The sequence below is a fragment of the Microcebus murinus genome, chromosome 15 (genome assembly GCF_040939455.1).
Source record: "Microcebus murinus isolate Inina chromosome 15, M.murinus_Inina_mat1.0, whole genome shotgun sequence".
NCBI lineage: Eukaryota > Metazoa > Chordata > Mammalia > Primates > Cheirogaleidae > Microcebus > Microcebus murinus.
This window is the reverse complement of record NC_134118.1, coordinates 23,135,504-23,150,443: the sequence shown is the minus strand read 5'-3', so window position 1 is coordinate 23,150,443 and position 14,940 is coordinate 23,135,504. Positions and strand designations below refer to the sequence as shown.

The following is a 14,940-nucleotide window of genomic DNA, read 5'->3' as shown; positions in this document are numbered from 1 at the left end:
CAACTAATATATATAGAAAAAGTCAGACGGGCATGGTGGCGCATGCCTGTAGTCCCAGCTACTCGGGAGGCTGAGGCAGGAGGATTGCTTGAGCCCAGGAGTTTGAGGTTGCTGTGAGCTAGGCCGATGCCATGGCACTCACTCTAGCCTGGGCAACAGAGCAAGACTCTGCCTCAAAAAAAAAAAAAAAAAAAAAAAGAATTGGGTAAAAGAGCTTCAACAGCATGGCCCACCTACTATTGTAGTTGCTATTGCTGGAAATAAGTGTGACCTTATCGACGTAAGAAAAGTCATGGAGAGAGATGCTAAGGACAGCGCCAACTCCATTCATGCAATTTTTGTAGAGACCAGCACAAAAAACGTGATAAACATAAATGAACTCTTTATAGAAATGAGAGGAAGAATTCCATCCACCGACGCCAACCCGCCATCTGGCGGTAAGGGCTTCAAACTCCGAAGACGGCCTTCAGAGCCAAAGCGAAGCTGCTGTTGACTGAGCTCTCAGTCATGAAGTGGGTGGTCCTGAAAGTTAACCGGAGGGCTGGGGGCCCTGCCACAGTTTTCACATAGCTGGTCTTGAGTCGACTTCATGCAAAAAGGATTCACAGAATTCACCAGTTCTGGTCTCTCTTTGAAGACTGCAGCAGTATTTCAGTCTGTGGACTTCTGTTATGTAAAGAATTTTCTGGTGTACAAAGGACTACATCGTTGGCTTTTGCCCTTGCCAAAAAGATATGTATAATTGTATGGATGGTAGGATTAAGTTGTTGAGTAGTTTTGTAATCAAGATTTTATGTAACATTTGTAAAGGGAAGATTAGCACTTTCGTGGTTGTCGAGGGAAAAAAAAGACCTTGTGGAAATTGCAATTTCCTTGGTTTCTGTTACCAAGGTTCGAGGGGGTTGTATCATTTGTGATACAACGTATCACTGTTGTATCATTTAAAATGTGATAGGATATCATAAGTGGAGAGATGGCAATTATTTGAAGCTAAAATGGGTTATTTATAGGACTGGTGGAAACAATTTCATCTCTGCCATCTCTAAAGCACTTTTCATAGAATTATATTAGCCTAGGATGCGTACAGTAAATTAACAATGATAACAGTAGGTGCCTAGCTCACTCTGGGTTTGCTTCTGACCCTGTCGTGTATGTGTCACCAGACACATTATTGACACCTTTGTAAATAAGCCCTCATGATCAAGATGGTGATGGTAGAGAAGCTGCCTGGAATAAATTGAATTGCATATGTTCCAAACTGACTAGTGAGAGTTTAAAAAAAAGAAAAAGTAAAGAAAGTATGTAAATGCTGTTAATTATTTAACCCAAATATTTTAGTGGGGAAAAACAAGTATCTGTTGCTTAGCATATGTAAAGTTGTAGTCTGTATTTATGAGACCATTGCTTAAAGATTATAAATTATGTAGATACATTAATAAATTTTAAAGTTTCATTCAAAAAAAATGTTTGACCTAATACACCTAAAGTATTTCAAAATGTAATCAATATAAAAATTATTAATGAGATATTTTACACTCTTTTCTTCTTACTAAGTCTCTGAAATCCAGTGTGCATTTTATACTTACAGCATATCTCAATTCAGCCTAGCTGCATTTCAGATACCCAGCCACATGTGGCTAATGGCTACTCTATAGGACAAGGAAGGTCTATGTTTCCCCAATTGTTCTAGTATTACCCTTTATAGTGCACACACACACACACACACACACATGTGTATATCAACCAGGGATTACATTTTTAATTTAGTTGTCATACCTCAGGCTCTTTCTTTTTTTTTTTAGAAACAGGGTCTTGCTCTGTTACCCAGCCTGGGTAACATAGCCTCCTGCACTGGAATGCAGTGTGCAATCATAGCTCACCACAAACTTGAACTCCTGGGCTCAAGCAATCCTCCCACCTTAGCCTCCCAAAGTGGTTGGATTGTAGGCATGGCACCCAGATGGGTATGTTTGGAAGTGGCACCAATAGGTTTGTTGATAAGTTGGAAATGGAATGTGAGACGGATAGTAGCCAAGGATGAATCCAAAATTTTTTACCTGAACGACTAGAAGGATGACAACAACTTCCAAGACAGAGAAACTGAGAAGCAGCAGGTTTAGGGAGGAAGACCAGAAACTGATTTGGACTGGTTAAATTTGAGAAGCCTCTTAGACATCCAAATATTGATATCAAGCTGGTGATTGATGAGTCTGGAGTTCAAGCGAAAAGTCCAGTTAAAATATATGGACATATAAAATAGGGAGTCCTTAGCATGTGGATGGTATTTAAGGCCATGAGACTAGTTTACCTCCTCTATGAAGTAGAACTAAGGAAAAAAAGAACAGATGCAAGGACTGAGTCTTGGGACACTTCAATATTTAGAGGTCATGAAAAAGCGGGGAAACTAGCAAAGGAAAACGAAGAGTGGCCAGTAGGAGAAAAATCGAGAGTATGATATCTCGGAAGCTAGGTGAAAAAAGCATTTCAAGGAGTTTCAAATGCCAAAGACTGAGTATTGGATTCAGAAGAATCAAGGTCATCGGAGACCCTCACGGGCAATTTCAGTGGAGTTATAGGGTGAAAAATCTTATCTGGAGTTCATCCAAGACAGAATGAAAAAAGATTCCAGATGGCAACTCCTTAAACAACTGCAGTATAAAGGGAAGCAGAGAAATAAGGTCGGGAGTAGTGGCTCACTCCTGAAATCCCAGCACTTTGGGAGGTTGAGGTGGGAGGATCACTTGAGCCCAGGAGGATTACTGAGCCACATAGCAAGACCCTGTCTCTACAAAAAAATTTTTAAAAAATATTTAAAATTTTAAAAATATTTTTAAAAATATTAGCGCAGCATGGTGGCATACACCCGTAGCCTCAGCTACTCAGGAGGCTGAGGTGGGAGGATCACTTGAGCCTAGGAGTTTGAGGTTACAGTGAGCTATGATGATGCCACTGCAGTCAAGCCTGGGAAACAGGCCGGGCGCGGTGGCTCACGCCTGTAATCCTAGCACTTTGGGAGGCCGAGGCGCGGATTGCTCAAGGTCAGGAGTTCAAAACCAGCCTGAGTGAGACCCCGTCTCTACCAAAAATAGAAATAAATTAATTGACCAACTAAAAATATATATACAAAAAATTAGCCGGGCATGGTGGCGCATGCCTGTAGTCCCAGCTACTCGGGAGGCTGAGGCAGTAGGATCACTGAGCCCCGGAGATTGAGGTTGCTGTGAGCCAGGCTAATGCCACGGCACTCACTCTAGCCTGGGCAACAAAGTGAGACTCTGTCTCAAAAAAAACAAAAAACAAAAAACAAAACAAAAAAAAACACAAAAAAGCCTGGGAAACAGTGCAAGAAGATTGTGTTTCCAAAAAGACCAAAAAAAAAAAAAAAAAGGATTTGGTTGAGATGAAAAAATTACTAAGAGAAGAATTGTAGAGCAATAGCTTTGAGTAGGGTGAGGGAGTCCATTGAAACTGTTGCGGCAAGTGTTACAGCTAGTGTTATTCCCTCCTCTGGGGGATCCCTGTCACCCAGGAAAACCTGCACAGATGCACAGGGTATCTATAGGAGCAGGAGGAAAAAGCATACAGGTATAGACACAGGTAGGTGGGTGGCTGCATTTGTGAGAGTTCCAGAAGTCTTCTTTTGATTGCATCTATTTTCTCAGCAAAATAGGGTAAATCTATGATGTAGAGAACTCTGATTAGGCAACAAATAAACAGAGTAGGCATAATACCATGAAAGATCAATGGAAAGAGCCGGGCGTGGTGGCTCACGCCTGTAATCCTAGCTCTCTGGGAGGCTGAGACGGGCGGATTGCTCAAGGTCAGGAGTTCGAAACCAGCCTGAGCAAGAACGAGACCTCGTCTCTACTATAAATAGAAAGAAATTAATTGGCCAACTAATATATATAGAAAAAATTAGCCGGGCATGGTGGCGCATGCCTGTAGTCCCAGCTACTCGGGAGGCTGAGGCAGGAGGATCACTTGAGCCCAGGAGTTTAAGGTTGCTGTGAGCTAGGCTGATGCCACGGCACTCACTCTAGCCTGGGCAACAAGTGAGACTCTGTCTCAAAAAAAAAAAAAAAAAGATCAATGGAAAGAAGTTCATCTCATGTTGGAATCGTCAGAGTAGAATGGGCAAAATCCAAGTAGGCCCTGCCTAAGCAAAGGTGCAAAGACAGTAATCAGTTCAGTGTGTGTTAGGGGAAACCATTTTAAGTTGGGGCTTTGTACACCAGAGAAGTGGAAGTAAACTTAGTTTAGTTCAAATTGGAGAAGGCCTTCAATGCCAGACTGAAGAATTTAGACCTGTACCGCTTTCCCCTAATTTGGATATTGTATTGTTCAATGTTGCTAAGCGATGCAGTCCAGAGTTCTAGACTGTTAACTCCAGTTACTGCGAGTGGCATACCTGAAGCACAATGGCTAATAGATCATGTTTTTGTGTCCGAATCTGCCTTAACACATGTATGTGTTTTGTGAGGCTATGTCAGCACTTCTGCAATTTCTGGAGTCTCATTATTAAGGGCTGTTTTGGGAGAAAGGAAGAAAAACAAGTCCCTTCGGTTAACAGTATTTTTCACAAAGAAAAAATTGTGGTATTCGGCCGTATATTGAGGGACAAATCTCGACCCCTTGAACAGAGGGCCCAAGCTGCCCGGAAAATTGGACTGTTGACCTTCACAGGTACTGATTTAATCAGCTGTGCTAAAATAGGTGTTTCATAGTCTTTCTGCTTGTTTTAACACTGTAATTTAGTAATTTTTCTTGCCTCTGGTCTTAAAATTACAATAATATTTCCTTCAATTAAATTAGTTTTTTTGCCTTTGTACCACCAAAGATATTACTAATTATTTTCTCCTCAAAGATCTCATGTTTTAGGCCGGGCGCGGTGGCTCACGCCTGTAATCCTAGCTCTCTGGAAGGCCGAGGCCGGCAGATTGCTCGAGGTCATGAGTTCGAAACCAGCCTGAGCAAGTGTGAGACCCCTGTCTCCACCATAAATAGAAAGAAATTAATTGGCCAACTAATATATATAGAAAAAATTAGCCGGGCATGGTGGCACGTGCCTGTAATTCCAGGTACTCGGGAGGCTGAGGCAGGAGGATTGCTTGAGCCCAGGAGTTTGAGGTTGCTGTGAGCTAGGCTGACGCCACGGCACTCACTCTAGCCTGGGCAACAGAGTGAGATTCTGTCTCCAAAAAAAAAAAGATCTCATGTTTTAAAAGAATGTGCCCATAAAATAAAGTACTAATTGTTTCACATTTATATTAATTAAAATATATAGGGAGAAACAGTTTATCAACTTTCACATTAACATTTAAAAAATCAGAGGCTAGGCTGGGCGGCGGTGACTCACGCCTATAATCCTAGCACTCTGGGAGGCCGAGGCGGGCGGATTGCTCAAGGTCAGGAGTTCGAAACCAGTTCTGAGCAAGAGCGAGACCCCGTCTCTACTATAAATAGAAAGAAATTAATTGGCCAACTAATATATATAGAAAAAATTAGCCGGGCATGGTGGCGCATGCCTGTAGTCCCAGCTACTCGGGAGGCTGAGGCAGGAGGATTGCTTGAGCCCTGGAGTTTGAGGTTGCTGTGAGCTAGGCTGATGCCACGGCACTCACTCTAGCCTGGGCAACAAAGCGAGACTCTGTCTCAAAAAATATATATACCAGAGGCTATCCTGAGTTGGTATAATTCCAACTTAGTGATATGATTCTCACAGAGTAAAATGACCTGATATTTTACTTTTTTATTTTATGTGTTACACAGAAAATATCTTAGAAAAATCAATAAAAACTTAATACTCTTAAAACACCTACTAGGCAAGCCAATAGGTTGAGAAATAAAAATAAACCCCTAAGCCCCTTACCTGACTGAATGAACCACCTCTTGGCCCAGGGGTTCCCAGAGAACTCTTAAAACTGAGTCCCCAGCCATGATGGGGGGTTGGAGGTCAGACATGCCTCGTTGTACCCTCATTAACCACCATTAGGATTTCTTCCCTATGAGTTAAACAGAGCTAGCCTTTTGAAGACTTGCTGCACCACTGATTTCAATGAGCCACCTAATGCTGCTCCTCCCTTTTTGTGGTTTGGGCACAAATGACTGGCCTTGCTTCCTGATAAGGGGCCATCAGCCATGGAGGGCTTCTGACCAGCCTACAGAGCATGTGCAGGAAGGGTTTTCGTATCCTCTGCTTCACCTTTTGACATCAGAGAGCTGAAACTCCACCCTTAGCTTGTTACAGCGAGTGTTACAGCGGGTGGTGCCGAGAACAACCCGAGCAGCACACGGAGAGTCGGAGAATCAAAGGGGCCTCGCCACCAAATTCTGAGACCCGTCTACCCGATTTTTTCCACTTGTATTAAGTTGGGGTGGTCCAAAAGGTGGGATATCAGGTGACTAATGCCCGCCAGGTAATAGGTTAGTATTATACTGATGCGGGTCTTCTGTGAGAGGTGGGGGTCTCAGGTGGCTGATGTGCCAATAGATGGGGGTTTTCCTTATCAAGGTCATGCTAAGGCCGCCATTTTTGTACTTGTGACCTATGAAGGGCATGAAACTCAATTCCATATGTACAAGTTTCTCCTTTAATGAATATTCATGATTCCTCCTATAGTTTGCAAAATATGTATATTTGGCTACCCCACTCAGCATAAATTCCTGTTTCCCTTGCCTTTCCTTGGAAGTATTTGTTTCTGGTTTCTGTTAGAAGCTATTGCTTTCCAGCCTGTCAGATTGGCTACCCAGGCTGCAATCCTTTATGAGAAATAAAGTTTTCGTTTCCAAATTTACGAACCTCTTTATTCTTCAGTTGGCAAGGTACATTGGTGAAAGGCAACAATTAATGTGTACTTGGCTAGAAAATAAAGTAGTAAAGCATTTAAACATATACTGCTCTAATGATTGTCAAGTCCAAACTCCACTTTATTTTCCTAATAAATTTTAGGATATGTTGTCAACCTTAAATAACAAGATTGGAATATATGATTAAGTATAGAGTTTATTCAAACCCAAAGCTGGGGATGGCCATCTGGAAAATATGGATTCCAGTATAATCGGTTTGTTAGGTTTTAGTTTGAGACCATTGGTTCTTGGTGTGCCCATGGTCAAGAATGACCAGACACACCAAAGTTAGGCAAGCATGAAAATGAGGTTTATTGAGGAGACATAGGATGAAAGGGCAAGAGCAACATATAGGTTTACAGAGCATGGTACACATGCCATGGATGATGACCAGACCCATTGTCACAGCAGGACAGGCAAAAAGAAGGGCAAAGAGAGAGCTGGCTATGGCCTGCATCTTATTTTATAGTGTCCAGATAGAGACCTCCCTTGTGGTTCAGAGGTAACCATAGAACCACTTTGATTAGACAGTTGGGAGTCACGTGACCTGAGCCTTAACTACGTATGTGGGTTCTAGGTCACTTTCTGGACTTTATGGTAACCATGTGGGTTGGCCCATGGGCTAGAGAGTCCTCTGCATTCTTTTGCAGTTGGCATGCCAAGTTCTGATTGGCCGATTCATAGAGTATTTGCCCCTCCCCCAGGTATGAAGAATCAGGGGTGGGCAGGACCAGATGGGGACAACAGCACTCACTTTGGTCCCTAGGAGGCTTGGAATCCCTCACTATCTACCTAACAGGTTCAGTGCTCCAAAGCTAAAAATTAAGGTCTTGCTTTTATATAGGCAAAAGACAGAGAAATGTAGTAGGATTATAACATTTTTTTATACAAGGCTGGTTTATGAATTACAACAATTTAACCAGTTACAGTTTCTTTTTCATACAACTCATTTTCCTTTCCTTTCTAGTTTAAAAGAGTTTCATGAACATTCCATCTTAGATAATGTGATAGTCATAAAGTCTTTGAGAAAGGAAGGAGGGAAGTCAATCTATAATGAAGATCAACAGTGAAGAGGAAAAGGGTCTTCCCAGGTGCCCTTTAGCCATTTACAACATTTTACAAAACAATGTAGGTAGGAAGAAGGCTAATCTATAATCAGAGGAACAAAGGTTACAGATTCCTCCACTACAGCTGCCTATTTATGTGACTCGGGTCTCATAATCATATTACCTTAAGGTTCAAAATATTTTAAACTTCTAACAGCTTAGATTTTTTTTTTTTTTTTGAGACAGAGTCTCACTCTGTTGCCCAGGCTAGAGTGCCCTGGCGTCAGCCTACCTCACAGCAACCTCAATCTCCTGGGCTCAAGCGATCCTGCTGCCTCAGCCTCCCGAGTAGCTGGGACTACAGGCATGCGCCACCATGCTCGGCTAATGTTTTTCTATATATATTAGTTGGCAAATTAATTTCTTTCTATTTATAGTAGAGACGGGGGTCTCGCTCTTTCTCAGGCTGGTTTCGAACTCCTGACCTTGAGCAATCTGCCCACCTCTGCCTCCCAGAGTGCTAGGATTATAGGCATGAGCCACCACGCCAGGCCACAGTTTAGATTTGAATTACTTATTTTCACAATGTAATACAATTTTATAGTCCTCAATAAACATCTAATAAAAGTTCTGGCTGGCAGCTATAAGTGACTTAGATTGATTTTTTTTTCCTAAGTGGGAAAATAAATTACTTAGATGTAGTCTGATAGACTAAATCTTTCAAAGAAGGGTGTTCATGAAAGAAAACAGTAAAAGGAGTCCTTGGTGCCAAGATGGTTGGGAACCACTGGCGGAGAGCTAGAAAGGAGATGGGAAACTCAGGAGATACTCCCATATGAGGGACGGGTAGATGGTACCCTCAACACAAGGCAGGCTCAGTTCCCTGTCTAGCTGTATTCACCATCTGGGGAAAGAGCTAGCTAATTATAAAAGGATCAGAATTCTTTAGTTTGATGTTATTTAGCTTTAGCTGTTCTAGTGGGAAGCAAGGGAAAGGGCTTCTGCTCAGTCTTCAAGTAAAGCTTTAATGTTGAATAGTATATTCTCAGTCTATGGGGCTGTGGTAGTAAGAGAAATCCGAGTGAGATCAAAACACCAGTGGCAAGAATCTGACCAGCCATGTTAGCTACTCCTCACCATCTAAATAGTCTTTATCAGTGTCTTCTTGGTTAGTACCATGTTTCACTGAAAATAAGACAGGGTCTTATATTTATTTTTCCTCAAGAAGACACCCTAGGGCTTATTTTCAGGGGATGTGTTATTTTCCCCTCAAAGCCTCAGCTTGCAGCACACACGGGATGACTGAGACCTGACAGGGGGAGCTGACCTTGTTGGTGGGGCTGCCCGCACCTTTCCGGTCACCTCTGGGAGAGTAGCTGTCATGATGGGGCAGATGAGAAGGGCTGCTCATCTTCTTTACTGCTCCTGGACGAAATGCATGTGTTGTGCAGATACACTGCATGGCCACGCCCATCACTAGGTCTTATTTTCGGGGTAGGGCTTATATTGCACAAATGCTTAGAAATACTGCCAGGGCTTATTTTATGGGTAGGTCTTATATTTGGGGAAACATGATACCTCGTTGGAGCTTGAGATTTGAACTAAGAAGCTCCAAGGCTCAAGTATATATTTATAGTGAAAGTAGTCTAGAACCAAGCTCGGTCAGTAGACAAAGCAAGAAAAAATGTTGAGATCCCATTCGAAATCAAATCTGCAAAAGATTTGAGGCCAGAAGACTGTTGAGAGAATGGGACAGCCATGTACAGCAACTCAGGAAAACCTCTCCAGATCCAGATCTTAGCTTGGCTGCTTTTTTTTTTGAGACAGAGTCTCACTCTGTTGCCCTGGCTACAGTGCCGTGGCATCAGCCTAGCTCACAGCAACCTCAAACTCCTGGGCTCAAGCAATCCTACAGCCTCAGCCTCCCAGAGTGCTAGGATTACAGGCATGAGCCACCGCGCCCGGCCTTGGCTGCTTTTTTTCTTTTCTTTTTCTTTTTTTGGAGACAGAGTCTTGCTCTGTCACCCCAGCTAGAGTGCATTGGCATCATCATAGCTCACTGTAGCCTCAAACTCCTGGGCTCAAGCCATCCTCCTGCCTCAGCCTCCCAAGTAGCTGGTACTACAGGCACATGCCAACACGCCCAGTTAAGTTTTCTATTTTTTGTGGAGATGGGGTCTTGCTCTTGCTCTGTCTAGTCTCCACCTTCTGTCCTCAAATGATCCTCCCGCCTCTCCTCCCAGAGTGCTAGGATTACAGGTGTGAGCCCCCAGGCTCAGCCTGCTCTGCCTTGATTTGCTCTTTGCTGTAATGCTCTGGTATCCTTCCATTTTTTCCAGTTTTGAAGGCAGAGAGTCAGGAATGAGACATGAGGGCAATTTGCTAAGTGTCCATCAGGGAGGAACCTTGGGCAGGCAGAACCCTTCCCATGCTTTTCATGTCACTCTGCTTATTAATGCGTACTTTCTCATCTTCACAGCAGCAAAGGAGGTGGGGAAAAAGAAATAAAAATGTCAAGTATCCAAAATGTTGCCTATATGGCAACAAGAATCTATGAACACATGAGACTCCAAAGTATTACTAGATACACTAAATACTTCTGGAAATGCAAATACCTGTTTTACAGGAGGACCACCTACTTCGAGATTTGCAACTGAGTACATGAAAGAAGTAGCTAACTTGCTGCAAAATGAAGAAATCACACCAAGAATAAAGATCCTGCTGATCCAGAGTATAGCATGTTGGTGTTACCTAAACCCTGTCAGCCAGAAAAAAGCCCAACATATGCAACTTATTCCTACTTTCATCCGTTTTTTGGAAAGAAGATCCAACTCTACTAACCAACGTGAAATAAATGAGAACCGCCTCGTTAAATTTTGGACTTGTTATGCTCTCTCTGTCATGACATGCAACAACTTGTCTATCGTAAATGAGCTTAGAGAGCACAATAGTCTAAAATATTATTTGCATGAGTTGGCTTATGAAGTTTGGTTTGGATGGCCCGAGAATTTTGCAGAGGTGCTGTATTTCCTAATTGGTCTTCACAAGAATTAGTTTCTCCAAATCCAGTTATATGATACAACTATCTGTGCTATGATTGTATTACTCTGGAAAACTAAAATAAATAATAAAAAATCAATATATTAATTTTCAGTGTTTTCTTTTGTAGTTGAAGAGTTCTATGTAAATTTTCATATAGTTAGTTAACCGCAATAACCAAACTTCTGAGAGGCACCTGCTATCTCAGTCTATTGGCCTTCACTGGGTGGTGAGCAAGGTTGGGCTGAAACAGGTTCTCATAATACTACCTGCTTCTGTGTGGTTAAAAAAAAATCTATTGAAAGTGGAAACAAAAATTCTCATTAAAAATTAAGTTCAGGCCGGGCGTGGTGGCTCACGCCTGTAATACTAGCACCCTGGGAGACCAAAGCAGGAGGATCGCTCAAGATCAGGAGTTCGAAACCAGCCTGAGCAAGAGCGAGACCCGTCTCTACTATAAATAGAAAGAAATTAATTGGCCAACTAAAAATATGTAGAAAAAATTATCCGGGCATGGTGGTGCATGCCTGTAGTCCCAGCCACTCAGGAGGCTGAGGCAGGAGGACTGCTTGAGCCCAGGAGTCTGAGGTTGCTGTGAGCGAGGCTGACACCACGGCACTCTAGCCTGGGCAAGAGAGTGAGACTCTGTCTCAAAAAAAAAAAATTAAATTCATAAAATGGGAATTCATCAGAAGATGCATTACATATATAACTCTTAGAAGCAATGGTGTGTTTGGGGAGTTATTAGATGACTAATCTAAGCTAAGGCACCCAGAAATGCCAAATCCTAGCCCAACCCATAGCCACTATTTCAGTACAGGACTTTCAGTTGTCATATTTTTTAAATTTATTTTATATATATATTTTTATAAGAGACAGGGTCTCACTCTGTCACCCAGGCTGGAGTGCCATGGCACAATCATAGCTCACTGCAACCTTGAACTCCTGGGCTCAAGCAATTCTTCTGCCTCAGCCTTCCAAGTAGCTACAGGCATGTGCCACCATGCCTGGCTAGTTTTTTTAAATTTTTGTAGATATTGAAGGATCACAAAACTACACTACTTTTTTGTAGCCCCCTCTGTGAAAGGTATAAGACTTAACACTTAAAAGCACAGCTCAGTCAAAGCAAGTCTGTGAAAGATGAGAAAGTACATAATTCAATCTATGAAAGTTGCAACTTAAGTGTTAGTATAGTTGGAGAAACAAACAGCATACAAAATAGCCCTTTATAAAATTAACAAAGGGCCAAAAAGTGGGAATGGTGGTAGGGGAAATACATATAACCAGCCATTATTCCAAGCTTGCTTTCCTATTATTGCTTACTACTCAGTAATCATATAGCTGATGGACATGAAGATTCTTAGCTTTCTTCATTGCTCGCATAGATAACATCACCCTTGTGAAACCTAAGGCTAGTTTTTGAGATATCTTCCAGGCCCTGCATTCCAGAATGAGTGACCCACCTAGACCTGGGTTCAGACCAAGGAACTGACTCAACTGGTCTTGCAACCCCCACCCAGGAAATGACTCAGCACAAGGCAATTTGTATACCCCATGGTTTCACCCCAAACCTAGACAGTCAGCAGACCCAATTGCCTAGCACTTTGCCTGCCAAACTATCATTAAAAACCCTTTCTGCCAAATTCTTGGGGAGACGGATTTGAGAACTTCCTCCCATATCCTCACATGGCACCTGTGATATTAAACTCTTTCTCTGCTGAAACATCGCTGTCTCAGTGTGTTTGCTTCCTCTTGAGCAGCGGAGAGTTAACCTGGGAAGGCTGTAACACATACCCTTTAGGCACTTTTACATCAATATTATTTTATTTTTGAGACAGGGTCTTACTATGTTGCCCAGGCTGCAGTTGCCATGTTTTGGGCTGAGGTTGTTGCCTGGTTACCAGAGTATGATCTTGTTGCACATAGAGCCGACTGGAAATTCAGGGGAATTAGCACTCAGTGGGAACAGCCCTCAACACCACCGGCAGGAAGGTCTGGATGGAGATGGAGATGCCATGTGTTCAGACACATAAAGATAACCTAAAGTTGGGTGGGTTCTTAGGTTTTCATAAAAAGAATTTCACTCTGATTTGGCTGATAGAGAATACATAACAGAACACCTGCACTGAATGTTTGTATTGACCAGCCTCATCACAAGTTTTATTACAAAAAACATTGGCCAACCATTGTAGCTCACATCTAGAATCCCCAGTACTTTGGGAGGCCAGGAGTTCCAGACCAGCCTGGGCAACATAGCAAGACCCCATTTCTATAAAAAATAAAAAATTAGCCAGGCATACTGGCATGTACCTGTAGTCCCAGCTACTCATGAGGCTGAGGCAGGAGGGTCGCTGGAGCCCAGTTCAAGGTTACAGTGAGCTATAATCAGGCCATTGCACTCCAGCCTGGGCTACAGAGCAAGATCCTGTCTCAAAAATAAATAAAATAATGTTGATGTAAAAGAGCCTAAGGGATATGTACCTGTTTGTTTCTCAGCTACATTAACACCTACCTCTAGCTTTAACTGCACCACCAAGGATTGGATTATGCACTTTCATCTTTCACAGCCTTGCTTTGACTAAGCTGTGCTTTAATGTTAGGCTTCTACCTTTCACAGAGGGGGCTGTAAGAAATTAGCGTAGGCCGGGCTTGGTGGCTCACACCTGTAATCCTAGCTCTCTGGGAGGGCCAAAGGGGCAGATTGCTCAAGGTCAGGAGTTCGAAACGAGCCTGAGCAAGAATGAGACCCGCGTCTCTACTAACAAAATAGAAAGAAATTAATTGGCCAACTAATATATATAGAAAAAATTAGCCGGGCATGATGGCGCATGCCTGTAGTCCCAGCTACTCGGGAGGCTGAGGCAGGAGGATCGCTTGAGCCCAGGAGATTGAGGTTGCTGTAAGCTAGGCTGATGCCACAGCACTCACTCTAGCCTGAGCAACAAAGTGAGACTCTGTCTCAAAAAAAAAAGAAAGAAATTAGTGTAGTTTCGTGATCCTCACTTGTATTTATTGTAGGAATGTTGTGACGGATGTTAATAACATCATCTTATGGGGTCCCCTTCAGGAGGATGGGGAGTAGATTTTCTCAGCCCTTAGAACCAGAAAAATCTGTGGTTCTGTTGAGCAACCATAGGTTTCCATCCTTCATGGATTTTGTGAATTGTGGAATGCAGTTTCTCAACTAGACTCCAGTTGATAGGAGTAGACTAAGGGCTGGAATTCAGAAGCCCCATTTAGAGACTGGGTGACTGTCAGGGATTACTTTCTTAAAATGCTTTTCAAATTAAATTTTTATTTCTCTCAAAGTTATACACATAGTTTAAAAAGTCAAATAATGCAAAGCCTCAAGTGAGGGGGAGGCTACCAGTCCTCGGTAGCCCCTTCCTCATTCATACTTCCAGAGGAAACCATTTGAATTCTTTAGTTTCTTCAGGTATTTGCCCCTATATTTCTAAATAATTTACGTATATTACTAATTCTTTACATTTTTCAATTTTAGGATTCTTTTTGCTTAACATAGATGAGGACTTGGCATTCTAACACTCCCCTTGCCTACCTCCACTTGTCCTCCTCTTCCTCTTTCAACATAATTATGTCACAGTTGATTAAAACAATCAGATTATTTCACTATTTTTCATAGCCAAGTCACATGGTATAGTAGGGGATTATATTTCCTTCCTCGTACAACTATTTTCTCTGGAATTCTGTTGCATTGTTTTTTGCTTTATTTTCTGGATACCTATCACTAATTTATTCCCAAACTTTCCTCTGTATGTTTAACATTTCTCAATATAAGCACACACATTGTTGGCTTTCTTTATTCTGTTCCTTGTACTTTTTCCTCATCTTCTGTAGACTCCAGCTTTGTCAGTATGGGATTATGTATCTTATAGTTTACTGTCATTTTAACGGAGTTTAGAGAGAGGGAAATTAGTTATGTTCAATTAACATGTTTAACAAGAAATTGATGAAGGCCTCTCTTCTGACAATGCTTAGAGCAGCGGTC

General features: G+C 42.2%; 1 protein-coding gene across 1 annotated transcript; it reads left to right on the top strand.

The window, feature by feature from the left end:
* The first annotated feature begins 490 nt into the window (after positions 1-490).
* On the top strand, positions 491-11,551 carry ARMH2 (armadillo like helical domain containing 2). Its single transcript, XM_012741406.3, has 2 exons — positions 491-4,683; positions 10,519-11,551. Exons 1-2 carry the CDS (start codon positions 4,419-4,421, stop codon positions 10,944-10,946), a joined length of 693 nt encoding a protein of 230 aa, XP_012596860.1. The 5' UTR covers positions 491-4,418; the 3' UTR covers positions 10,947-11,551.
* Positions 11,552-14,940: the final 3,389 nt, after the last annotated feature.

Coding starts and splice junctions, on each gene's coding strand:
- ARMH2 (XM_012741406.3), top strand. CDS start 4,419: ATGGCTAATAGATCATGTTTTTGTGTCCGAATCTGCCTTAACACATGT. Junction 4,684..10,518: donor TGGACTGTTGACCTTCACAG/GTACTGATTTAA, acceptor CCTGTTTTACAG/GAGGACCACCTACTTCGAGA.